The 26,901-nt window shown below is 45.5% G+C and overlaps 1 protein-coding gene across 2 annotated transcripts in view; it reads left to right on the top strand.

Moving 5' to 3' along the window:
- The window catches only part of LOC115149218 (netrin receptor UNC5C), a 102,015-nt gene that overhangs the window by 11,761 nt on the left and 63,353 nt on the right, over window positions 1–26,901 (top strand). For both annotated transcript variants that reach the window (XM_029691880.1, XM_029691879.1), the window contains exon 2: window positions 3,210–3,353. In XM_029691880.1, coding sequence (XP_029547740.1) covers window positions 3,210–3,353 — 144 coding nt within the window. The remainder of the gene's footprint in view (window positions 1–3,209; window positions 3,354–26,901) is intronic.

Raw genomic sequence — 26,901 nt, 5'->3', positions numbered from 1 at the left:
AATGGTGTTTGTTCTTCACTGGTTGCCCTTTTCTCGTGACAACAGGTCACAAATCTTGCTGCTGTGATTGCACACTGTGGTATTTCACCCAGTAGATATGGGAGTTTATCAAAATTGGGTTTGTTTTTGAATTCTTTGTGGGTCTGTGTAATCTGAGGGAAATATGTTTTGTGGGCAGTGTGCACATAGCCTGTCTTCTCTTGAGAGCCAGGTCTGTCTCCGGCTGCCTTTCTCAATAGCAAGGCTATGCTCACTGAGTCTGTACATACTCAAAGCATTCCTTAAGTTTGGGTCAGTCACAGTGGTCAGGTATTCTGCCACTGTGTACTCTCTGTTTAGGGCCAAATAGCATTCTAGTTTGCTCAGTTTTTTTGTGAATTCTTTCCAATGTGTCAAGTAATTATCTTTTTGTTTTCTCATGATTTGGTTGCATCTAATTGTGTTGCTGTCCTGGGGCTCTGTGAGGTCTGTTTGTGTTTGTGTTTGTGTTTGTGAACAGAGCCCCAGGACCAGCTTGCTTAGGGAAAGTACTGTTCTCCATGTTCATCTCTCTGCTTTGTTATGGAAGGTTTGTGAATCGTTTCCTTTTAAGTGGTTGTAGAATTTAACAGCTTTTTTCTGGATTTTGATAGCGGTTATATCTCTCTCTCTCTCTCTCTCTCTCTCTCTTTCTCTCTCTCTCTCTCTCTTTCTCTCGCTTTCTCTTTCTCTCTCTCTCTCTCTCTCTCTCTCTGCCTTTCTCTTTCCCTCCCCCCAATACTGTGGGGATCAATAGTTCTGTTAGCTAAAGTTTCTACTGCAGAGTGACAACTGCATTGTTTGTGATTTATGGTACATGATGTTGCCATAGGACTCCTCTCTATACTCTCATTGGATGAGATTGCTGTGTATATTGAATGTGTGTGCTGTTTCTCCTGTCAGAGAGAGAACTGTCAGATCCTCCACCTCCATACTATCTAATCCTCTCAGTCTTACATTAGAAGATAAGATGAGGAGGGGCTGAGAAACCAAAGAAGCATCCATGATACTCAGTGCCAAGCAGCCTGGCACACCCAGCTGTACACATACACGCATGCAGTCACTCACACGCACACACACGGCCGCGGACGTACGCACACATACCCATGCACACACACACACACACACACACACACACACACACACACACACACACACACACACACACACACACACACACACACAACACACACACACATACACACACACACATACACACACACACACACACACACACACACACACACACACACACACACACACACACACACACACACACACAGTACACACAGTACACACACACTCACACAGTACACACAGCATTATTTCAGTAATCTGAGCTGGAGGGGCAGCTGTGCTGTGGGTAGAGGGGTTTGTTTCAGGGCTGATTTGTTTGTTTGGGCTCTGGCACCCAGATGAGCAGTAATCAGAGGAGTTAGCAGACAGGATTGTGTTAGCCATGACACTGATGAGGCTGCTAGGCTTCCTCCCCCACAGGCCCATGCACAGCCCTGGACCTCAACAATTCAATCCCACAGCACCTCACCGCAATCTGGGCCAGCTAGCACACACAGAACACACACACACACCCAGCACACACACACCCAGCTCTAAGCACACAGGGAGACCCATTGCCAACAGCCTCGAGAAATACCCTTTTGGACAGGGTAGTTAGTAGACTGATTTAAAGATGCGATACAATTGATTAAATTGATGTATTAAAGTGTGAAGAGCTGTGTTGTGCTAGATTTTGAATGGGTGTATGATTCAGAGGGGTTGGGTTAAATGCAGAAGACACATTTCAGTCGAATGCATTTAGTTGTACAACTGACTAGGTATCCCCCTTTCTCTGTCCTATATATGTGCCTGTTTAGATACAGATACACTACATGACCAAAAGTATGTGGACACCTCCCGAGTGGTGCCAGGATCTAAGGCACTGCATTGCGGTGCTAGAGGCCTCACTACAGACCGGGGTTCGATCCATGATCGGGAGTCCTATAGGGCGGCGCACAATTGGCCCAGCGTCGTCCAGGTTAGGGGAGGTTTTGGCAGGAGGGGCTTTACTTGGCTCATCGTGCTCTAGCGACTCCTTGTGGCGGGCCGGGCACCTGCTGGCTAACCGCGGTCATCAGTTGAACGGTGTTTTCTCCGACATGTTGGTGTGGCTGGCTTCTGGGTTAAGCGGGCGGGTGTTAAGAAGCGTGGTTTAGTGGGTCATGTTTCGGAGGATGCATGACTCGACCTTCGCCTCCCGAGCCCATTGGGGGAGTTGCAGTGATGAGACAAGATCGAAATTGGGGAGAAATGGGGTAAAACACAAAAAAAGTATTATCATTGTAATGGGTATTTATATATGGAACAGGAAATGGCCTTCCCCAAACTGTTGCCACGAATTTGGAAGCACAGAATCATCTAGAATGACATTGTATGCTGTAGCTTTAAGATTTCCCTTCACTGGAACTAAGGGGCCTAGCCCGAACCATGAAAAACAGCCCAGACCATTATTCCTCCTCCACCAAACTTTACAGTTGGCACTATACATTCTACTAGCTTCAGCAATTGGCGGTCCTGTTCTGTGAGCTTGTGTGGCCTACCACTTCACGGCTGAGCCGTTGTTGCTCCTAGAGGTTTCCACTTCACAATAACAGGACTTATAGTTGACTGGGGCAGCTCTAGAAGACAGAAATTTGACGAACTGACTTGTTGGAAAGTGGCATCCTATGACAGTGCCACGTTGGAAAGTCACTGACCTCTTCAGTACAGGCCATTCTACTGCCGATGTTTGTCTATGGAGATTGCATGGCTGTGTGCTCGATTTTATACACCTGCCAGCAACGGGGGTGGCTGAAATAGCCGAATACACTAATTTGAAGGGGTGTCCACATACTTTTGTATATATAGTGTATCTTCTCTAATTTCCTTTCCCAGGTGTGAGAGGTTAGCATTGACATCCTCTCAATGAAGCTATAGACTGTGCTGCTGGCAACATGTTAGACTGATATCCATTCCTCTCTCCCCAGGGCCGGTGCCAGGGAGAACAACATTCATTTAACTTTATCAAGCTATAATTTCCCTCAAATGGCTTTGGCTCTGTGTTTTGAATGTCCCGTCTCTCTGCCCAAGGCTAGTGTTGGTTCTGCCTCTGTATCGAGCCTGTGTACTGACTTTCTTCTCTCTCCACTCCGCAGGCTTGGTGGTGCGAGAGGCCAGTATTGAGATCACACGGCAGCAAGTAGAGGAGCTGTTTGGACCAGAGGACTTCTGGTGTCAGTGTGTAGCCTGGAGCTCTGCAGGGACCACCAAGAGTCGCAAGGCACACGTCCTCATCGCCTGTGAGTAACGCCCTCTACCCTGTCACTATCGAGTCCCCTCAACCCTGTCGTCATTCCTTTCCCCATCCTGTCCCCATCCCTGTCCCTATTCCTGTCTTCAATCATCCCAGTCTCCATCCCTGTTTCCATCCCTGTCCCCATCCCAGACCCCATCCCAGTCTCCATCCCTGTCCCTATCACAGACCCCATCCCAGTCCCCATCCCAGTCCCCATCCTGTGCCCATCCTGTTCCCATCCCTGTCCCCATCCCAGTCTCCATCCTGTCCCCATCCCTGGCCCCATCCCTGACCCCATCCCAGTCTCCATCCCTGTCCCCATCCCAGTCTCCATCCCTGGCCCCATCCCAGTCTCCATCCCTGGCCCCATCCCTGTCCCCATCCTGTCCCAGACCCCATTCCAGTCCCCATCCCTGTCCCCATCGCTGTCCCCATCCCAGACCCCATCCCTGTCCCAGACATCATCCCAGTCTCCATCCCAGTCTCCATCCCAGTCTCCATCCCAGTCTCCATCCCTGTCCCAGACATCATCCCAGTCTCCATCCCAGTCTCCATCCCAGTCCCCATCCCAGTCTCCATCCCAGTCTCCATCCCTGTCCCCATCCCAGACCCCATCCCAGTCTCCATCCCAGACCCCATCCTGTCCCAGACCCCATCCCAGACCCCATCCCAGACCCCATCCCAGACCCCATCCCAGTCTCCATCCCAGTCTCCATCCCAGTCTCCATCCCAGTCTCCATCCCAGTCTCCATCCCAGTCTCCATCCCTGTCCCCATCCCAGACCCCATCCCAGACCCCATCCCAGTCTCCATCCCAGTCTCCATCCCAGTCTCCATCACAGTCTCCATCCCAGTCTCCATCCCTGTCCCCATCCCAGACCCCATCCCAGTCTCCATCCCAGACCCCATCCTGTCCCAGACCCCATCCCAGACCCCATCCCAGACCCCATCCCAGACCCCATCCCAGTCTCCATCCCAGTCTCCATCCCAGTCTCCATCCCTGTTCCCATCCCAGACCCCATCCCAGTCTCAATCCCTGTCCCCATCCCAGTCTCCATCCTGTCCCAATCCTGTCCTCATCCCTGTCCCCACCCCAGTCCCAATCCCCATCCCTGTCCTCACAGTCAAAGAGTCACTGAGAGTTCAAGTTGATCTGTATCTGATGTGGTCTACAATAGAGACAGTTGTACAGGCAGTCAAGAAAAGGCTCTCATAACTAATGGCACTTACGTGTTCTTTTGAGCGTGGGTAGGTTAAACAGCCCATAGACTCCAGTTTCATTGTGTATAAACTAGGAGGAACAGAGCAGAGACAGGGAGTGCTGTATATACACAGCACAAGGATATGTTTATACCAACATTTCCGGTTATTTGTTGGTGGTCCTCAAATGCCCTTTTCTTATGTTAGTAATTCTACTGGTCAGTATATCAAATACCAACATGTTTTCCAGTAACAACACATGTATTTCTTCCCTTGCGCTTTCTATCAGTTTTACGTGACCCAGAGGACATGCCAATCAAAACGCGAAGGGAGTTGGAAACTCTGACCGAGACGAAACAGTCGTTTTATGTCTTTCAGTTGTTGAGTGATCACAACAACAACAACAAAAAAGAGGACACTAAAATGACAAAAAATGTACTGGAGTTTAACTGATGAACTCTGACTGCTCTACATTTTATCAGATCTTTTTCTGCTTTATCTTTAGCTCTGAGCCATGGGTCTTCTGCAGTCATCGGTATTTGTATGGACCTTATGCATTTCTGACTTCTAGCCATGTTGTGTCAAGTCTCTCTCTTTCTCCAATAGAATGACAGAGGTCTCAGGGACACTTCTATCCCTTTCATACACAGACCAAAATCCCACTAATTTACCATGCATGCATTTTTATACCAGCCTTTTCATAAATCTGAAAGGAGTAGAGATAAAATTAATGGAAAAATAAAAGCCACTAAAGACCTACAGTAGTCATGATTCCTGCATTTTCACAGACCCTGTAACCAAAATACAGCTATTGGTTTTGTATGAATGGTTCTCTGCTTTTTTCACAGGTAAATTCATTAACTGTTCCATTGTTTAAGACCTCCCTAACTTGAACTGCAAACACCCTCATTGGTTAACAACACCCACCATCCCCCACCCCTCCCAGTTAGCCAGTTATCCACTGATATGTATAAAAGGGGCATACCTGAAAATAAGTGGTCAATTAGGGGCTGTTTGAAAGGGGTCATGTAAACATTGCCTTGTATTTTTTACAGTTAATGTACCAAATCGTCTGTCTGATATGAGTATTACTGCTGCGATGGCTGCCCTCTGTGTTTAGTAAATGCATTTCGATGGGTGTCAGAGGGGCAGCCACGATGCGTCACTTCTCCATTGGCCTTTCAGAGACCCTGTCAGGATGACTCACTACACATCTGAGAAAGTGCTGTGTTCATGCCTCTGTTACTACTCATCACCAGCACTCACTTAACAGCAGCTATACTCATCACCAGCATTCAGTTAACAGCAGCTATACTCATCACCACCATTCAGTTAACAGCAGCTATACCAATCACCAGCATTCAGTTAACAGCAGCTATACCCATCACCAGCATTCAGTTAACATCAGCTATACTCATCACCAGCAATTAGTTAACAGCAGCTATACCCATCACCAGCACTCACTTAACAGCAGCCATACTCATCACCAGCATTCAGTTAACAGCAGCTATACCCATCACCAGCATTCAGTTAACAGCAGCTATACCCATCACCAGCATTCAGTTAACATCAGCTATACTCATCACCAGCAATTAGTTAACAGCAGCTATACCCATCACCAGCACTCACTTAACAGCAGCTATACTCATCACCAGCATTCAGTTAACATCAGCTATACTCATCACCAGCAATTAGTTAACAACAGCTATACTCATCACCAGAATTTAGTTAACAGCAGCTATACTCATCACCAGCATTCAGTTAACAGCAGCTATACTCATCACCACCATTCAGTTAACAGCAGCTATACTCATCACCAGCATTCAGTTAACAGCAGCTATACTCATCACCACCATTCAGTTAACAGCAGCTATAATCATCACCAGCATTCAGTTAACAGCAGCTATACTCATCACCAGCACTCACTTAACAGCAGCTATACTCATCACCAGCATTCAGTTAACAGCAGCTATACCAATCACCAGCATTCACTTAACAGCAGCTATACTCATCACCAGCATTCAGTTAACAGCAGCTATACTCATCACCACCATTCAGTTAACAGCAGCTATACTCATCACCAGCATTCAGTTAACAGCAGCTATACCCATCACCAGCATTCAGTTAACAGCAGCTATACTCATCACCACCATTCACTTAACAGCAGCTATACTCATCACCAGCATTTAGTTAACAGCAGCTATACTCATCACCAGAATTCAGTAAACAGCAGCTATACCCATTACCAGCATTCAGTTAACAGCAGCTATACTCATCACCAGCATTCAGTTGACAGTAGCTATACTCATCACCAGCATTTAGTTAACAGCAGCTATACTCATCACCAGCACTCACTTAACAGCAGCTATACTCATCACCAGCATTCAGTTAACAGCAGCTATACTCACCACCACCATTCAGTAACCAGCAGCTATACTCATCACCACCATTCAGTAACCAGCAGCTATACTCATCACCAGCATTCAGTTGACAGTAGCTATACTCATCACCAGCATTTAGTTAACAGCAGCTATACTCATCACCAGCACTCACTTAACAGCAGCTATCCTCATCACCAGCATTCAGTTAACATCAGCTATACTCATCACCAGCAATTAGTTAACAACAGCTATACTCATCACCAGCATTTAGTTAACAGCAGCTATACTCATCACCAGCATTCAGTTAACAGCAGCTATACTCATCACCAGCATTCAGTTAACAGCAGCTATATTCATCACCAGCATTTAGTTAACAGCAGCTATACTCATCACCGACATTGAGTAAAGAGCAGTTATACTCATCACCAGCATTTAGTTAACAGCAGCTATACTCATCACCAGCATTTACTGTAGTTAACAGTAGCTATACTCATCACCAACATTTAGTTAACAGCAGCTATACTCATCACCAGCATTTACTGTAGTTAACAGCAGCTATACTCATCACCAGCATTTAGTTAACATCAGCTATTCTCATCACCAGCATTCAGTTAACAGCAGCTATACTCATCACCAGCATTTACTGTAGTTAACAGCAGCTATACTCATCACCAGCATTTAGTTAACAGCTGCTATACTCATCACCAGCATATTCGTTAACAGCAGCTATACTCATAACCAGCATTCACTTAACAGCAGCTATACTCATCACCAGCACTCACTTAACAGCAGCTATACCCATCACCAGCATTCAGTTAACAGCAGCTATACTCATTAGCAGCACTCACTTAGTAGCAGCTATACCCATCACCAGCATTCAGTTAACAGCAGCTATACTCATCACCAGCATTCAGTTAACAGCAGCTATACTCATCATCAGCACTCACTAAACAGCAGCTATGCTCATCACCAGCATTCAGTTAACAGCAACTATACTCATCACCACCATTCACTTAACAGCAGCTATACTCATCACCAGCATTTAGTTAACAGCAGCTATACTCATCACCAGCATTCAGTTAACAGCAGCTATACCCATTACCAGCATTCAGTTAACAGCAGCTATACTCATCACCAGCATTCAGTTAACAGCAGCTATACTCATCACCAGCACTCACTTAACAGCAGCTGTACTCATCACCAGCATTCAGTTAACAGCAGCTATACTCACCACCACCATTCAGTAACCAGCAGCTATACTCATCACCAGCATTCGGTTAACAGCAGCTATACTCATCACCAGCATTCAGTTAACAGCAGCTATACCAATCACCAGCATTCAGTTAACAGCAGCTATACCCATCACCAGCATTCAGTTAACAGCAGCTATACTCACCACCAGCATTCAGTAACCAGCAGCTATACTCATCACCAGCATTCAGTTAACAGCAGCTATACTCATCACCAGCATTCAGTTAACAGCAGCTATACCAATCACCAGCATTCAGTTAACAGCAGCTATACCCATCACCAGCATTCAGTTAACATCAGCTATACTCATCACCAGCAATTGGTTAACAGCAGTTATACCCATCACCAGCACTCACTTAACAGCAGCTATACTCATCACCAGCATTCAGTTAACAGCAGCTTTACCCATTTCCAGCATTCTGTTAACAGCAGCTATACCCATCACCAGCATTCAGTTAACAGCAGCTATACTCATCACCAGCATTCAGTTAACAGTAGCTATACTCATCACCAGCATTCAGTTAACAACAGCTATACTCATCACCAGCATTCAGTTAACAGCAGCTATACTCATCACCAGCAATTAGTTAACAACAGCTATACTCATCACCAGCAATTAGTTAACAACAGCTATACTCATCACCAGAATTTAGTTAACAGCAGCTATACTCATCACCTGCATTCAGTTAACAGTAGCTATACTCATCACCAGCATTTAGTTAACAGCAGCTATACTCATCACCAGCATTCAATTAACAGCAGCTATACTCATCACCAGCACTCAGTTAACAGCAGCTACAGTCCTACTTCTAATCAAATCAGATCAAATCAAGTTGTATTTGTCACATGCGCCGAATACAACAAGTGTAGACCTTACAGTGAAATGCTTACTTACAAGCCCTTAACCAACCATGCAGTTCATGAAATAGTTAAGAAAATATTTACTAAATAAAATATCAAGTAACACAATAAAATTGCAATAACAATGCTATATACAGGGGGTAGATAATAAACAGCGTGTAGCAGCAGTGTAAAACATAAAGGGGGGGGTCAATGTAAATAGTATGGGTGGCCGTTTGATTCATTGTTCTGTAGTCTTATGGGTTGGGGTAGAAGCTGTTACGGAGCCTTTTGGTCCTAGACTTGGCGCTCCGGTACCGCTTGCCGTACGGTAGCAGAGAGAACAGTCTTTGACTTGGGTGACTGGAGTCTTTGACAATTTTTTTGGCCTTCCTCTGACACCGCCTAGTATCCAGGTCCTGGATGTCAGGAAGCTTGGCCCCAGTGATGTACTGGGCCATACGCACTACCGTCTGTAGCGCCTTATGGTCGGATGCCGAGCAATGGTCATACCAGGCGTTGATGCTACCGGTCAGGATGCTCTTGATGGTGCAGCTGTAGAACTTTTTGAGGATCTGGGGGACCCATGACAAATCTTTTCAGTCTCCTGAGGGGGAAAAGGCGTTGTCGTGCCCTCTTCACGACTTTCTTGGTATGTTTCGACCATGATAGTTTGTTGGTGATGTGGACACCGTCGATGTTAATGGGGGCCTGTTCGACCCTCCTTTTTCTATAGTCCACAATCATCTCCTTTCTCTTGCTCACATTGAGGGAGAGGTTGTTGTCTTGGCACCACACTGCCAGGTCTCTGACCTCCTCCCTATATGCCGTCTCATCGTTGTCGGTTATCAGGCCTACCACTGTTGTGTTGTCTGCAAACTTAAGTTGGAGTCGTGCTTGGCCAAGCAGTCATGGGTGAACAGGGAGTACAGGAGGGGACTAAGCACTCACCCCTGAGGGGCCCCAGTGTTGAGGATCAGCATTGCAGATGAGTTGTTGCCTACCCTTACCACCTGGAGGCGGTCCGTCAGGAAGTCCAGGATCCAGTTGCAGGGGGAGGTGTTTAGTCCCAGGGTTCTTAGCTTAGCGATGATCTTTGTGGGTGCTATGGTGTTGAACCCTGAGCAGTAGTCAATGAACAGCATTCTCATGTAGGTGTTCCTTTTGTCCAGGTGGGAAAGGGTAGTGTGGAGTGCAGGCCGTGGCTCGAGTGGTCGATGTCCTTGATGATCTTTTTGGCCTTCCTCTGACATCGGGTGCTGTAGGTGTCCTGGAGGACAGACAGTGTGCCCCCGTTGATGCGTTGGGCAGTCTGCACCACCCTCTGGAGAGCCTTGTGGTTGCGGGCAGTGCAGTTGCCGTGCCAGGCGGTGATACAGCCTGACAGGATGCTCTCAATTGTGCATCTGTAAAGGTTTGTGAGGGGCTTAGGGGCCAAGCCAAATGTCTTCAGCCTCCTGAGGTTGAGAGACGCTGTTGCGCCTTCTTCACCACACTGTCTGTGTGGGTGGACCATTTCAGATAGTCAGTGATGTGTACGCCGAGGAACTTGAAGCTTTTCACCTTCTCCACTGCGGTCCCATCGATGTGGATAGGTGGTGCTCACTCTGCTGTTTTCTGAAGTCCATGATCAGCTCCTTCTTTTTGTTGACGTTGAGGGAGAGGTTATTTTCCTGGCACCACTCCCCCAGGGCCCTCACCTCCTCCTTGTAGGCTGTCTCGACATTGTTGGTAATCAGGCCTACTACTGTTGTGTCGTCTGCAAACTTAATGATTGAGTTTGAGGCATGCGTGGCCATGCAGTCATGGGTGAACAGGGAGTACAGGAGGGAGCTGAGCACGCACCCTTGTGGGGCCCCTGTGTTGAGGATCTGCAAAGTGGAGGTGTTGTTTCCTACCTTCACCACCAGGGGGCGGCCCGTCAGGAAGTCCAGGACCCAGTTGCACAGGGCGGGGGTTCAGACCCAGGGCCCCGAGCTTAATGATGAGTTGGGAGGGTACTATGGTGTTCAAGTCTGAACTATGGTGTTCAAGTCTGAGCTATAGTTAATGAACAGCATTCTTACATAGGTATTCCTCTTGTCCAGATGGGATAGGGCAGTGTGCAGTGCGATGGCGATTGCGTCATCTGTGGATCTATTGGGGCGGTATGCAAATTGAAGTAGGTCTAGGGTGTCAGGTAAGGTAGAGGTGATATGATCCTTAACTAGCCTCTCAAAGCACTTCATGATGACAGAAGTGAGTGGTATGGGGCGATAATAATTTAGTTCTGTTACCTTAGCTTTCTTGGGAACAGGAACATTGGTGGACATTTTGAAGCATCTGGGGACAGCATACTTGGATAGGGAGAGATTGAATATGTCTGTGAATACTCCAGCCAACTGGTCTGCTCATGCTCTGAGGACGCTGCTAGGGATACCGTCTGGGCCGGCAGCCTTGCGAGGGTTAACACGTTTAAATGTCTTACTCACGTCGGCCACGGAGAATGAGAGCCCCCAGTCCTTGGGAGCGGGCCATGTCGGTGGCACTCTGTGTTATCCTCAAAGCGGGCGAAGAAGGTGTTTAGCTTGTCCGGGAGCAGGACGTTGGGGTCTGCGACATGGCTGATTTTCCCTTTGTAATCCGTGATCGTCTGTAGACCCTGCCACATACGTCTCGTGTCTGAGCCGTTGAATTGCGACTCCACTGACAATTTGCAGTTTGTTAATCAGCATCCTGACAGAGCTAACCTTTTCATCAAAAAATAATGGATCCCTCTCTCTTCTCCTCCTATTAGAATGGATCCCTCTCTCTTCTCCTCCTATTAGAATGAATCCCTCTCTCTTCTCTTCCTATTAGAATGGATATTGTGTTCCAAGATGGCGTAGCAGTCAGACGTGTGTTTTGTCTTGTCCCGTCCTGTCCTGTGTAAAAATCGTTTTCCTCGTTTTTTTTCCTGTATCTTTTTCGTTTATATTTTAATCTCACTTTCCATCTACGGACTGAATATACTCTCCTGCAACCTGCCTCACCCAATGTGGTACAGATCTGGTATTTTTATACTTTTGAACCGGAACCCCCATCAGCAGCTAGCCAGCTAACTAGCTACTAGCTAGTAGTCAGTTAGCCACTGCTAGCGGTCTTCACCGTTAACTCGGACACCAGCCAGCCCCAGCTCGGTCAATACCTGCCAGTCTGCACAGCGCGATATCAACCCAGAGCATATCGGACTGCTTTTTCTCTACCACATCTCCGGATTCCTACCGCAAGCTCTTTACACCGGATCATCGCAGCTAGCTATCTGCAATCGCTGATCCATCACGACTGGTCTGCGGACGTAATCGTCCGAGGTGGTTTCAACAGGCTCTTCCGTTGCAATGTCCCCGAAGGCCCATCTGCTATCCCCGGCCCGCTAGCTGTCTGAATCGCTGTGTCTCCAGCTCACCTACCATAGTAGCGACTACTGAATTGGCTCCTTGAGTCACCTATTGCTACTCAGTGGACCCTATGATCACTTGGCTACACATGCCTCTCCCTAATGTCAGTAAGACTTGTCTATTGCTGTTTTGGTTAGTGATTATTGTCTTATTTCACTGTAGAGCCCCCAGCCCCGCCCAATATGCCTTAGATAGCCCTTTTGTTCCACCCCCCACATATGCGGTGAGCTCACCTGGCTTTACTGGTGCCTCTAGAGACAAAACCTCTCTTTGTCACTCAATGCCTAGGTTTATCTCCACTGTACTCACATCCTACCATACCCTTGTCTGTACATTATGCCTTGAATCTATTCCACCACACCCAGAAATCTGCTCCTTTTACTCTCTGTTCCGAACGCACTAGACAACCAGTTCTTATAGCCTTTAGCCATACCCTTATCCTACTCCTCCTCTGTTCCTCTGGTGATGTAGAGGTTAATCCAGGCCCTGCAGTCTCCAGCTCCACTCCCATTCCACAGGCACTCTCATTTGTTGACTTCTGTAACTGTAAAAGCCTTGGTTTCATGCATGTTAACATCAGAAGCCTCCTCCCTAAGTTTGTTTTATTGACTGCGTTAGCACACTCCGCCAACCCTGATGTCCTAGCTGTGTCTGCAGAGTTCTGTCATACTATCCAGGTCTGTGCCAAAACAATTCAAGCTTCTGCTTTTAAAAATCCACCTTTCCAGAAACAAGTTAGAACTAAGAACAGATATAGCCCTTGGTTCACCCCAGACTTGACTGCCCTTGACCAGCACAAAAACATCCTGTGGTGTTCTGCATTAGCATCGAATAGCCCTCGCGATATGCAACTTTTCAGGTAAGTCAGGAACCGATATACACAGTCAGTTAGGAAAGCTAAGGCTAGCTTTTTCAAACCCAAATTCAAGCTTCTGCTTTTAAAAATCCACAAATTTGCATCCTGTAGCACTAATTCCCAAAAGTTTTGGGACACTGTAAAGTCCATGGAGAATAAGAGCACCTCCTCCCAACTGCCCACTGCACTGAGGCTAGGAAACACTGTCACCACCGATAAATCTACGATAATCCAGAATTTCAATAAGCATTTTTCTATGGCTGGCCATGCTTCCCACCTGGCTACCCCTGCAAACTGGATGCAGTCTATCACAGTGCCATCCGTTTTGTCACCAAAGCCCCATATACTGCGACCTGTATGCTCTCGTTGGGTGGCCCTCGCTACATATTCGTCCCCAAACCCACTGGCTCCAGGTCATCTATAAGTCTTTGCTAGGTAATGCCCGCCTTATCTCAGCTCATTGGTCACCATAGCAACACTCACCAGTAGCACGTGCTCCAGCAGGTATATTTCACTGGTCATTCACAAAGCAAACACTTACTTTGGCCGCCTTTCCTTCCAGTTCTCTGCTGCCAATGACTGGAACACATGCAAAAATCACTGAAGCTTGAGACTTATATCTCCCTCTCTAACTTTAAGCATCAGCTGTCAGAGCAGCTTACCTATCACTGTACCTGTACACAGCCAATCTGTAAATAGCATACCCGACTACCTCATCCCCATATTGTTATTTATCTTCTTGCTCTTTTGCATCTCTACTTGCACATCATCATCTGCACATCTATCACTCCAGTGTTAATGCTAATTGTAATTATTTCGCCTCTATGGCCTATTTATTGCCTACCTCTGTAACCTTCTACATTTGCACACACTGTACATAGATTTTCTATTGTTTGTTTCTGTGAAACTCTGTGTTGTTGTTTTTGTCGCACTGTTTTGCTTTATCTTGGCCAGGTCGCAGTTGTAAATGAGAACTTCTTCTCAACTGGCCTACCTGCTTAAATAAAGGTGAAATTAAAAAAAAGAAGAAAAAAAAAGAATGGATCCCTCTCTTCCCTTCTCCATTTTCATTGATCCCTCCCTCTACTATATTACAATGGATCTCTCTCTTCTCCTATTAGAATGGATCCCTCTCTCTTCTCCTCCTATTAGAATCGATCTCTCTCTTCTCCTCCTATTAGAATGGATCCCTCTCTCTTCTCCTATTAGAATGGATCCCTCACTTCCCCCTCCTTTTTGGGATTAGAATGGATCTCTCTCTTTTCCTATTAGAATGGATCCCTCTCTCTTCTCCTATTAGAATGGATCTCTCTCTTCTCCTACCTTTTGATTGATCCCTCTCTCTTCTCCTCCTATTAGAATGGATCCCTCTCTCTTCTCATCCTATTAGAATGGATCTCTCTTTTCATCCTATTAGAATGGATCCCTTTCTCTTCTCCTATTAGAATGGCCCTCTCTCTTCTCCTATTAGAATGGATCTCTCTCTTCCCTCCTCCTATTAGAATGGATCCCTCTCTCTTTTCTTATTAGAATGGATCCCTCTCTCTTCTCCTATTAGAATGGATCTCTCTCTTCTCCTCCTTTTTGATTGATCCCTCTCTCTTCTCCTATTAGAATGGATCTCTCTCTTCCCTCCTCCTATTAGAATGGATCCTCTCTCTTTTCCTATTAGAATGGATCCTTCTCTCTTCTCCTATTAGAATGGATCCCTCTCTTCCCTCCTCCTTTTTGATTGATCCCTCTCTCTTCTCCTCCTATTAGAATCGATCTCTCTCTTCTCCTATTAGAATGGATCCCTCTCTCTTCTCATATTAGAATGGATCCCTCTCTCTTCTCCTATTAGAATGGATCCCTCACTTCCCCCTCCTTTTTGGGATTAGAATGGATCTCTCTCTTTTCCTATTAGAATGGATCCCTCTCTCTTCTCCTATTAGAATGGATCTCTCTCTTCCCTCCTCCTATTAGAATGGATCTCTCTCTTCCCTCCTCCTATTAGAATGGATCCCTCTCTCTTTTCTTATTAGAATGGATCCCTCTCTCTTCTCCTATTAGAATGGATCTCTCTCTTCTCCTCCTTTTTGATTGATCCCTCTCTCTTCTCCTATTAGAATGGATCTCTCTCTTCCCTCCTCCTATTAGAATGGATCCTCTCTCTTTTCCTATTAGAATGGATCCTTCTCTCTTCTCCTATTAGAATGGATCCCTCTCTTCCCTCCTCCTTTTTGATTGATCCCTCTCTCTTCTCCTCCTATTAGAATCGATCTCTCTCTTCTCCTATTAGAATGGATCCCTCTCTCTTCTCATATTAGAATGGATCCCTCTCTCTTCTCCTATTAGAATGGATCCCTCACTTCCCCCTCCTTTTTGGGATTAGAATGGATCTCTCTCTTTTCCTATTAGAATGGATCCCTCTCTCTTCTCCTATTAGAATGGATCTCTCTCTTCCCTCCTCCTATTAGAATGGATCCCTCTCTCTTCTCCTATTAGAATGGATCTCTCTCTTCTCCTTTTTGATTGATCCATTCTCATATTAGAATGGATCCCTCTCTTCCCTCCTCCTTTTTGATTGATCCCTCTCTCTTCTCCTCCTATTAGAATCGATCTCTCTCTTCTCCTATTAGAATGGATCCCTCTCTCTTCTCCTATTAGAATGGATCCCTCACTTCCCCCTCCTTTTTAGGATTAGAATGGATCTCTCTCTTTTCCTATTAGATTGGATCCCTCTCTCTTCTCCTATTAGAATGGATCTCTCTCTTCTCCTACCTTTTGATTGATCCCTCTCTCTTCTCCTCCTATTAGAATGTATCTCTCTTTTCATCCTATTAGAATGGATCCCTCTCTCTTCTCCTATTAGAATGGATCTCTCTCTTCCCTCCTCCTATTAGAATGGCTCCCTCTCTCTTTTCCTATTAGAATGGATCCCTCTCTCTTCTCCTATTAGAATGGATCTCTCTCTTCTCCTCCTTTTTGATTGATCCCTCTCTCTTCTCATATTAGAATGGATCTCTCTCTTCTCCTATTAGAATGGATCCCACACTCTTCTCCTCCTATTAGAATGGATATCTCTCTTCTCCTATTAGAATGGATCTCTCTCTTCCCTCCTCCTATTAGAATGGATCCCTCTCTCTCCTCCTATTAGAATGGATCTCTCTCTTCTCCTCCTATTAGAATGGATCCCTCTCTCTTCTCCTATTAGAATGGATATATTTTTTCTCCTCCTATTAGAATGGATCTCTCTCTTCCCTCCTCCTATAAGAATGGATCCCTCTGTATTCTCCTATTCGAATGGATCTCTCTCTTCCCTCATCCTTTCTGATTGATCCCTCTCTCTTCTCCTATTAGAATGGATCTGTCTCTTTTCCTCCAATTAGAATGGATCCCTCTCTCTTCTCCTGTTAGAATCGATCCCTCTCTCTTCTCATCCTATTAGAATGGATCCCTCTCTTCCCTCCTCCTTTTTGATTCATCCCTCTCTCTTCCCTCCTCCTATTAGAATGGATCCCTCTCTCTTCTCCTATCAGAATGGATCTCTCTTCTCCTCCTTTTTGATTGATTCCTCTCTTCTCATATTAGATTGGATCTCTCTCTTCTCCTATTAGAATGGATCTCTCTCTTCCCCTCTTTTTTGATTGATACCTCTCTCTTCTCCTCCTATTAGAATGGATCCCTCTCTCTTCTCCTCCTATTAGAATGGATCTCTCTCTTCCCTCCTCCTATTAGAATGGATCTCTCTCTCTTCTCCTATTAGAATGGATCCCTCTCTCTTCTCCTCCTATTAGAATGGATCTCTCTCTTCTCCTATTCGAATGGATCTCTCTCTTCTCCTATTAGAATGGATCTCTCTCTTCTCCTATTAGAATGGATCTCTCTCTTCCCCTCTTTTTTGATTGATACCTCTCTCTTCTCCTCCTATTAGAATGGATCCCTCTCTCTTCTCCTCCTATTAGAATGGATCTCTCTCTTCCCTCCTCCTATTAGAATGGATCTCTCTCTCTTCTCCTATTAGAATGGATCCCTCTCTCTTCTCCTCCTATTAGAATGGATCTCTCTCTTCTCCTATTCGAATGGATCTCTCTCTTCTCCTACTAGAATGATCTCTCTCTTCTCCTATTAAAATGGATCTCTCTCTTCTCCTATTAGAATGGATCTCTCTCTTCTCCTATTAGAATGGATCCCTCTCTCTTCTCCTATTAGAATGTATCCCTCTCTCTTCTCATCCTATTAGAATGGATCCTCTCTTCCCCTCCGCTTTTTGATTGATCCCTCTCTCTTCTATATTAGAATGGATCTCTCTCTTCTCCTCCTATTAGAATGTATCCCTCTCTCCTCCTATTAGAATGGATCTCTCTCTTCTCCTATTAGAATGGATCCCTCTCTCTTCTCATATTAGAATGGATCTGCCTCTTCTCCTCCTATTAGAATGGATCCCACTCTCTTATCCTATTAGAATGGATCCCTCACTTCCCCTTCCTTTTTGATTGATCTCTCTCTTCTCATATTATAATGTTACGGCTGTCGTAGAGAGAGGACCAAAGCGCAGCGTAGTAAGTGTTCATATTGATTTATTAAACAAATGAAACACTAGAACAGAGAAACATAACGAAAAGCCAAACAGTTCCGTCAGGTAACGAAATACAAAACAGAAAACAACTACCCACAAAACACAGGTGGGAAAAGGCTGCCGAAGTATGGTTTCCAATCAGAGACAACGATAGACAGCTGCCTCTGATTGGAAACCATACCTGGCCAAAACATAGAAATAAAATACATAGAATTCCCACCCCATATCACACCCTGACCTAACTAAACGGAGAAAAACGGCTCTCTCAGGTCAGGGCGTGACAGTACCCTCCCCCCAAAGGTGCGGACTACCGACATGAACCTATAGGGGAGGGTCCGGGTGGGCATCTATACTTGGCTGTGGCTCTGGTTCGGGGCGTAGCTCCCACACCGCCCACTGATCCCCCCGCTTCTGTGTCACCGGAGGAACCAGACCGTGGATCATCGCCAGAGGCTCTGAACTGCCGACCGCCGCTGAAGACTCTGGGCTGCAGACCGCCGCTGAAGACTCTGGGCTGCAGACCGCCGCTGAAGACTCCGGGCTGCAGGCCGCCGCTGAAGACTCCGGGCTGCAGACCGCCGCTGAAGGCTCCGGACTGGGGAGCGTCGCTGGAGGCTCCGACTGGGGAGCGTCGCTGGAGGCTCTGGACTGGGGAGCGTCGCTGGAGGCTCCGGACTGGGGAGCGTTGCTGGAGGCTCCGGACTGGGGAGCGTCGCTGGAGGCTCTGGACAGGGGACCGTCACTGCAGGCTTTGTGCCATGGATCATCACTGCAGGCTCCGGGCCATGGATTATCACTACAGGTTCCGCGCCATGGATCATCACTGGAGGCTTTGTGCCATGGATCATCACTGGAGGCTTCGTGCCATGGATCATCTCTACAGGCTCCGGGCCATGGAACATCCCTACAGGCTTCTTGCCATGGATCATCTCTACAGGCTCTGGGCCATGGATCATCACTGGAGGCTTCGTGTTAGAATAGATCCCTCTCTCTTCTCATCCTATTAGAATGGATGCCTCTCTTCCCTCCTTTTTGATTGATCCCTCACTCTTCCCTCCTCCTATTAGAATGGATCCTTCTCTCTTCTCCTCCTATTAGAATGGATCCCTCTCTCTTCTCCTCCTATTAGAATGTATCTCTCTCTTTTCATCCTATTAGAATGGATCTCTCTCTTCTCCTATTAGAATGGATCCCTCTCTCTTCTCATCCTATTAGATTGGATCCCTCTCTCTTCTACTATTAGAATGGATATCTCTCTTTTCCTCCTATTAGAATGGGTCCCTCTCTCTTCTCCTTCTATTAGATTGTCCTGAATGGATTGCTCTCTCTTTCTTTCTTTCTTTCTTTCTTTCTTTCTTTCTTTCTTTCTTTCTTTCTTTCTTTCTTTCTTTCTTTCTTTCTTTTCTCATTCGTTTCTTTCTCTGCTCTCTTCTCTCTCTCACTCTCCTCGTCTCTTCCATCTCCCTGCCCCTCTACGCCCACCCTTCCTCTCGTTCTCTATCTCGTCCATTCCTCCTCTTTCCTTCCCCCTCCCTCATCTCCTCTCCTCTCATCTCCTCTCTCTCCCCCCCCCCACCTCACAGACAGCCTCAGTCCTTCTCTGCGACTAGTGGAAACTCTGTGATGGTTTCCCCATTGGCCCCCTCCTGCTCACCCTCTTCCCAAAACAGATGGTTTAATCAGGGGCACTCAGGGCTGATAAATACAGATGGTGGTTGGGTGGTGGTGGGAGGGCATACAGTGATCAATGTTAGTTAACACTGTGAGGCAGGTGGAGTTGTGAAGGCTGTGCACTGTGGACCCGGGGTATTCTTTTTATTGTGTGATTTGTGGGGCTGTCGTGGTGTGTTTCGTCAGCGTGTAGGAGGGTTTGTGTGTGTGTGTTATTTTGAGTTATTGCCCTCCATCGGTCCCGTCTGTTACTATGACATTGACTCTCACTGGCCAGTGATTTACCAGACTCCACCTCCCTCTCCATGGTTACGTACCCTTCTGGGATACGAATATATTTCTATCTTATAGATCACTAGTGCTTTTTTAAAAATGAATCGCTTTTGCTTTTCTTTCTATGCAACTTCACAGTGATATTCTCTACTTGTTGTGACCCCTTCCTCAGAGTGACTTGCACCATTCTTGAGGTGTTTCGATACAGTCATTAAACCCCATAGAGACCCTGAAATGGGTACAACAAAGAATGTCCCTCAAATGACTTAGGGACTTACACTGAAATTGTATTTGTTTGTGGCCTTGTTATTTCTCACAAAACTAGTAAAACTAGTCAAACTAATTATGTTTCACCTTGGTAATTGTCTTTGGTTACCAGTCCTCTAGTTTACGTCTGGATCAGGGTTTAATTGTTTATTAAGAGAGAGAATGCGTCGGATAAAAACATAAATGAGATTTCTGTTAATTTAGCATGACAAGTAGCCAAACACCATGCACTTAGCATAATGGAAGTCAGATGTCGTGTTAGCTGGGAGCTGTAGGGAGGCTTGGGGAGGCCAACGTATTCCTGTGGTTTAAAAGGGAATGGTGTGACTTCCACAGGGATGTCTACTCAGCCTTAAGCCCACCCCTGCTGCGCACACAGCTCTACATCGCCTCAGCCTGGGAGGACGAGAGCAAAGAGGAGGGAGACAGGGTTGTAAAATATCACTCAGGAGATTCTCATTTTGTTTCTCTCTACCTCTATTTCTCTTTGTCTCGCTTTTGTAATATTTCTCTCTCTGAATTCCTTTCAATTTAAGGGTTTATGACATGGGGAACTTATGTTAACATTGCCAAAGCAAGTGAAGTAGATAATAAACAAAAGTGAAATAAACAATAAAAATGAACAGTAAACATTACACTCACAGAAATTCCAAAAGAATAAAGACATTTCAAATGTCATAGTATGTATATATACAGTGTAGTAATGATGTGCAAATAGTTAAAGTACAAAAGGGAGAATAAATAAACATAAATATGGGTTGTATTTACAATGGTGTTTGTTCTTCACTGGTTGACCTTTTCTTCTGGCAACAGGTCAAAGATCTTGCTGCTGTGATGGCACACTGCAGTATTTCACCCAGTAGATATGGGAGTTTATAAAAATTGGGTTTGTTTTCAAATTCTTTGTGAATCTGTGTAATCTGAGGGAAATATGTGTCTCTAAAATGGTCATACATTTGGAAGGAGGTTAGGAAGTGCAGCTCAGTTTCCACCTCATGTTGGGGGCAGTGTGCACATAGCCTGTCTTCTCTTGAGAGCCAGGTCTGCCTACAGCGGCCATTCTCAATAGCAAGGCCATGCTCACTGAGTCTGTACATAGTCAAAGCGTTCCTTATGTTTGGGTCAGTCACAGTGGTCAGGTATTCTGCCACTGTGTACTCTCTGTTTAGAGCCAAATAGCATTCTAGTTGCTCAGTTTTTTGTCAATTCTTTCCAATGTGTCAAGTAATTATCTTTTTGTTTTCTCGTGATTTGGTTGCGTCTAATTGTATTGCTGTCCTGGGGCTCTGTGAGGTCTGTTTGTGTTGGTGAACAGAGCCCCAGGACCAGCTTCCTTAGGGGACTCTTCTCCAGGTTCATCTCTCTGTAGGTGATTGCTTTGTTATGGAAGGTTTGGGAATCACTTTCTTTTAAGTGGTTGTAGAATTTAACGGCTCTTTTCTGGATTTTGTACACTGAGGATATTTTTGCAGAATTCTGCATGCAGTGTCAATTTGGTGTTTGTCCCATTTTGTGAATTCTTGGTTGGTGAGCGGACACCAGACCTCACAACCATAAAGGGAAATGGGTTCTATAACTGATTAAAGTATTTCTAGATCCTAATTTGTAATGAGAATGAGAGTTGACCTCTTCTCTTCCTGTAGGGGATATGGAGCGGTGAGATGATCAATGACATGTTTCTATTCCAGTTGTACTTCTCTCTATGGGGATAGTCCTCCATGCCTGGTTCCTCTCTAGGTTTCTTCCTAGGTTCCTGCCTTTTCACTGTGTTTTTCCTATCCACTGTGCTTCTACATCTGCATTGCTTTCTCTTTGGGGTTTTAGGCTGGGTTTCTGTATAAGCACTTTATCTGCTGACATAAAAAGGGCTTTATAAAGGCATTTGATTGGTTGATTAACAGGAGACAGGAGATAGTGAAGCCAACTGAACGTGAGCAAGACAAAGGAGCTGATCGTGGACTCCAGGAAAAGGAGGGCCGAACACGCCCCCATTCACATCGACGGGGCTGTAGTGGAGCGGGTCGAGAGTTTCAAGTTCCTTAGTGTCCACATCACCAACAAACTATCATGGTCCGAACACACCAAGAATGTCATGAAGAGGGCACGACAACTCCTTTTACCCCTCAGGAGACTGAAAAGATTTGGCATGGGTCCCCAGATCCTCAAAAAGTTCTACAGCTGTACGTACCATCAAGAGCATCCTGACCGGTTGCATCACCGCCTGGTATGGCAACTGCTCAGCATCCGACCATAAGGCGCTACAGAGGGTAGTGCGTACAGCCCAGTACATCACTTGGGCCAAGCTTCCTGCCATCCAGGACCTCTATACCAGGCTGTGTCAGAGGAAGCCCCATAATTTTTCAAAGACTCCAGTCATCCAAGTCATAGACTGTTCTCTCTGCTACCGCACGGCAAGAGGTACCGGAGCGCCAAGTCTAGGTCCAAAAGGCTAGCTTCTAACCCCGAGCCAATAGACTTTTGAACAATTAATCAAATGGCCACCAAGACTAAGGGGGTAAGCTTTCCGGCCTGCTGCACAACATCACAGTTCTTTAAAGGGGAATTTGAGCTGCACAATTCATCATTTACAGCACCACCCCAACATCACAGTTCTTTAAAGGGGAATTTGAGCCGCACAATTCATCATTTACAGCACCAGCCCAACATCACAGTTCTTTAAAGGGGAATTTGAGCCGCACAATTCATCATTTACAGCACCAGCCCAACATCACAGTTCTTTAAAGGGGAATTTGAGCCGCACTATTCATCATTTACAGCACCACCCCAACATCAACATATGTGAAAATGGCGCATTTCTGTTTTGTAGTAAAAATGATATAGATAAGTGTTTCCAATGACATCATCAATCAATTAGTAGACAATTAGTAGGCAATTAGTGGGCAATTAGTAGGCAATTAGTAGTCTATGTTGATGCTGGGGTGTTGCTGGAGATGATGAATATGAAGTTGAAAAATTGTGAAGTTTCCCTTTAATAGCATTGGTTGAGATCCTCTCTCTCTCCCTCTCTCTCTCTCTCTCTCTTTCTGTATCTCTCTCTTCCTCCCTCTCTTTCTCTCCCTTCTTCCCACTCTCTTTCTCCCCCCTCCTCCCTCCCTCTCTTCCTCTCCTTCCCTCTCTTTCTATGTCAGCAGCAGATTCAGACTTGCCAGTGGGTAGCAGTCAGATTGTGTGGATGTGGGCGTTTGTGGGTTCTAGTTTGCTCACAATACAATGGTGACGAGGAGACCATTTCTGAACCAGCTTGGTGGAGCATTTTTGGATCTGCGTGTCTGCAGATCTTCTTTCTTCCAGAAACCAAAAACAAAATGCTAAAGCCATCTACAACCATAAATCCCTATTTTATATTCGCACAGGATGTCTACAGCAACGCTATTCTATCACATTCCAGAATGACCTGATTTAAGGAGAATCTGACTAAATCTTTCTACAGAAGTTGGTGGAATGCTTAACTACCCCAAATGGTGGTTTCCATGGTTACTGAGAGGTACTGAGAGGTGCTGAGAGTTGAAACTGATGTTCGGGAGTTCTGACCCAAAGAAATGAGGAAGCTCTCTCTCACGACATCACAACCACATCACAAATATCCTTAACTCTCGATCTCTGACTTTCTGAAGGGTACTATCCTGCTCTTATACCGGACCCACTATGTCCGTCCATATAGGTCACTGATTGCATGCTTATCTGGCCCTACAGCAGAAAGATCTGAAGTGAACCATTTCATTTCAAACTGACATAAAGAGGTGGATTGGTATCAAATACATCAAACACATGGTTTCCACATTACTATGAGCCTCCTGTGTTGTACAGTATGTGAAAGTGTATGCTTTGCTTTTCTCTTGGTTGTGTACCGATGGCCGCTGAGGGGTTAAAAACTCAGAGGAAGAGTTCATGGAAACCCTTGACTCAGTGTACTTATAGAGAATATATCATTTTCAGCTTGGCTTGCCTTTCAGCTGTGGGCTTTCTTTGCTTTGTAAGCAGGGCTGGTCCATGCTTGCTTTACCAGAGATAGTCAGAGTAGGGTTCATATCAGCTCCTCCAGCCCATTCTCAGGGATTACACACTGTGGCAGGGAGTTACTGTGGGTGTGGAGCATGGCTCTGAGACTTTGTGTGTGTGTGTGTGTCTTTGTGTGTGTGTGTGTGTGTGTGCCTGTGTGTGTGTGTGTGTGTGTGTGTGTGTGTGTGTGTGTGTGTGTGTGTGTGTGTGTGTGTGTGTGTGTGTGTGTGTGTGTGTGTGTGTGTGTGTGTGTGTGCGCGTGTGTGTGTGTGTGCTAGTAGACACTATGGGCTATATTCTATATTTGGGGACTGGATTTGCAATATGTCTAAACACGAATCGAACTGCATGAACATTTAAATTCATACACATACTCAACAAAATGTTTACAGATAGAAACAAAAATAACCACTACTGCATTAATTCACTACTGCATTAACTCACTACTGTATTAACTCACCACTGCATTAACTCACCACTGCATTAACTCACTCCTGCATCAATTCACTACTGCATTAATTCACTACTGCATTAACTCACCACTGCATTAACTCACTACTGCATTAACTTGAGTTTTTTCCTATACAGGAACATTGCTATTCTAGACTATTCCGTAAATGTGGTTACTCTGTTTGATTAAGGTTCTGTGTCAGGGAGTTAGTGTGGTTCAAAAGTAGAACAGGGATATTGCAGGCTGTGGAAAGTGCTGTCACTGGAGTTTGAGTGTACGACTGTGTACTTGATGCTCCACTGAGTCTGTTGTCTTGCAATTGTAGTGCTACAGCTCCCTTCCTGCTCCTCTGTCAGCCTGTGTCCCAGCAGGTGATGATATATGTCTAATGAGCTTTGGGTTTCAGTGTAGCATGACGCTCCCCCTCTGCCCCTGCTGTCCCGGTCCTGCCCTTCTCCATCAGGCTCACACACTGGAGAAATATTGGTCCCTTTCTCAGCAGCTCCCCACCATCCACCTCCGACTCTTTAGGCTTTCTGTGCAATGAGAGGAGAGAGAGAGAGAGAGAGAGAGAGAGAGAGAGAGAGAGAGAGAGAGAGAGAGAGAGAGAGAGAGAGAGAGAGCGAGCAACAGTAATCCATTCAGGACAATCTAATAGAAGGAGAAGAGAGAGGGATCCATTCTAATAGGAGGAAAAGAAAGAGATTCATTCTAATAGGAGGAGAAGAGAGAGGGATCCATTCTAATAGGAGGAGGGAAGCGAGAGATCCATTCGAATAGGAGGAGAAGAGACAGATCTGATCTAATAGGAGGAGGGAAGTGAGAGATCCATTCTAATAGGAGGAGAAGAGACAGATCCATCCTAATAGGAGAAGAGAGAGATCCATTCTAATAGGAGGAGAAGAGAGAGAGATCCATTCTAATAGGAGGAGAAGAGAGAGATCCATTCTAATAGGAGGAGAAGAGAGAGGGATCCATCCATTCCCTTTCTCAGCAGCTCCCCACCATCCACCTCCGATTCTTTAGGCTTTCTGTGCAATGAGAGAAGAGAGAGAAGCACAGAGAGAGAGAGAGAGAGAGAGAGAGAGAGCGAGAGAGAGAGAGAGATACATAATATGACATTTGTAATGTCTTTTTTCTTTTGGAACTTCTGTTGAGTGTAATGTTTACTGTTCATTTTTATTGTTTATTTCACTTTTGTATATATTGAGTTTTCACACTTGGTCCCTTTCAGTACATTTTTGTGAATTCAATGCGGTTCTTTACATTTTTTGTGCAGTGTGATCACTGTAAAGGAACTCAGTGAAGGCTGCTAAGGGGAGGACGGCTCATAATAATGTGTGGAACGGAGCAAATGGAATGGCATCAAACACATGGAAACCACATTTGCAATATGTGATCTATAGACTGTTTTTTCAATTGAGGGATTTGAATAGTGTGAGACAACATATTTGGTGAGAATCATAAGGAAGTGTACAACATAAAGAGGACTATTTGTGAAAACACCCTGAGAGAGAGAGAGAGAAAGAGGGAGGGAGAGAGACAGAGAGAGATAGTAATGTGCGAGTGTAATGTTTACTGTTCATGTTTATTGTTTATTTCACTTTAGTTTATTATATATTTCACTTGTTTTGCCAATGTTAACATATATTTCCCATGCCAATAAAGCCCCTTGAATTTAATTTAATTGAATTGAGAGAGAGGGAGAGAGAGATGGAGAGAGCAAGAGAGCAAGAGAGCAAGAGAGCAAGAGAGCAAGAGAGCGAGAGAGAGAGAGAGAGAGAGAGAGAGAGAGAGAGAGAGAGATGGAGAGAGACAGAGACAGAGACAGAGAGATGGAGAGAGAAAGAGAGGGACAGAGAGATGGAGAGAGAAAGAGAGGGACAGAGAGATGGAGAGAGAGACAGAGAGATGGAGAGAGAGATGGAGAGAGAAAGAGAGGGACAGAGTGATGGAGAGAGAAAGAGAGGGACAGAGAGATGGAGAGAGAGACAGAGAGATGGAGAGAGAGATGGAGAGAGAAAGAGAGGGACAGAGTGATGGAGAGAGAAAGAAAGAGAGAGAGAGAGTAGTTCCAAGGAGTGCATGTTTTGGTTGATGATGATCAGTTGATTATTTGATTCAGTTGTGTAGTGCTAGGGCAAAAACCAAAAGGACCGTGTTTGGGAAATGCTGCTAAATGCAGGAAATATTATAGCTGTGTATTGAGAAACGACAGTCTACAAGCTTCAAAGCCTTTTTTTAATCAAATACATCATTGTCATAACAAAGACGTCAGTTACCATGTCAAAGACGTCAGTTACCATGTCAAAGACGTCAGTTACCATGTCAAAGACGTCAGTTACCATGTCAAAGACGTCAGTTAG

The sequence above is a fragment of the Salmo trutta genome, chromosome 15 (assembly GCF_901001165.1).
Source record: "Salmo trutta chromosome 15, fSalTru1.1, whole genome shotgun sequence".
Taxonomy (NCBI): domain Eukaryota; kingdom Metazoa; phylum Chordata; class Actinopteri; order Salmoniformes; family Salmonidae; genus Salmo; species Salmo trutta.
This window is presented reverse-complemented; position numbering and strand designations above follow the sequence as displayed.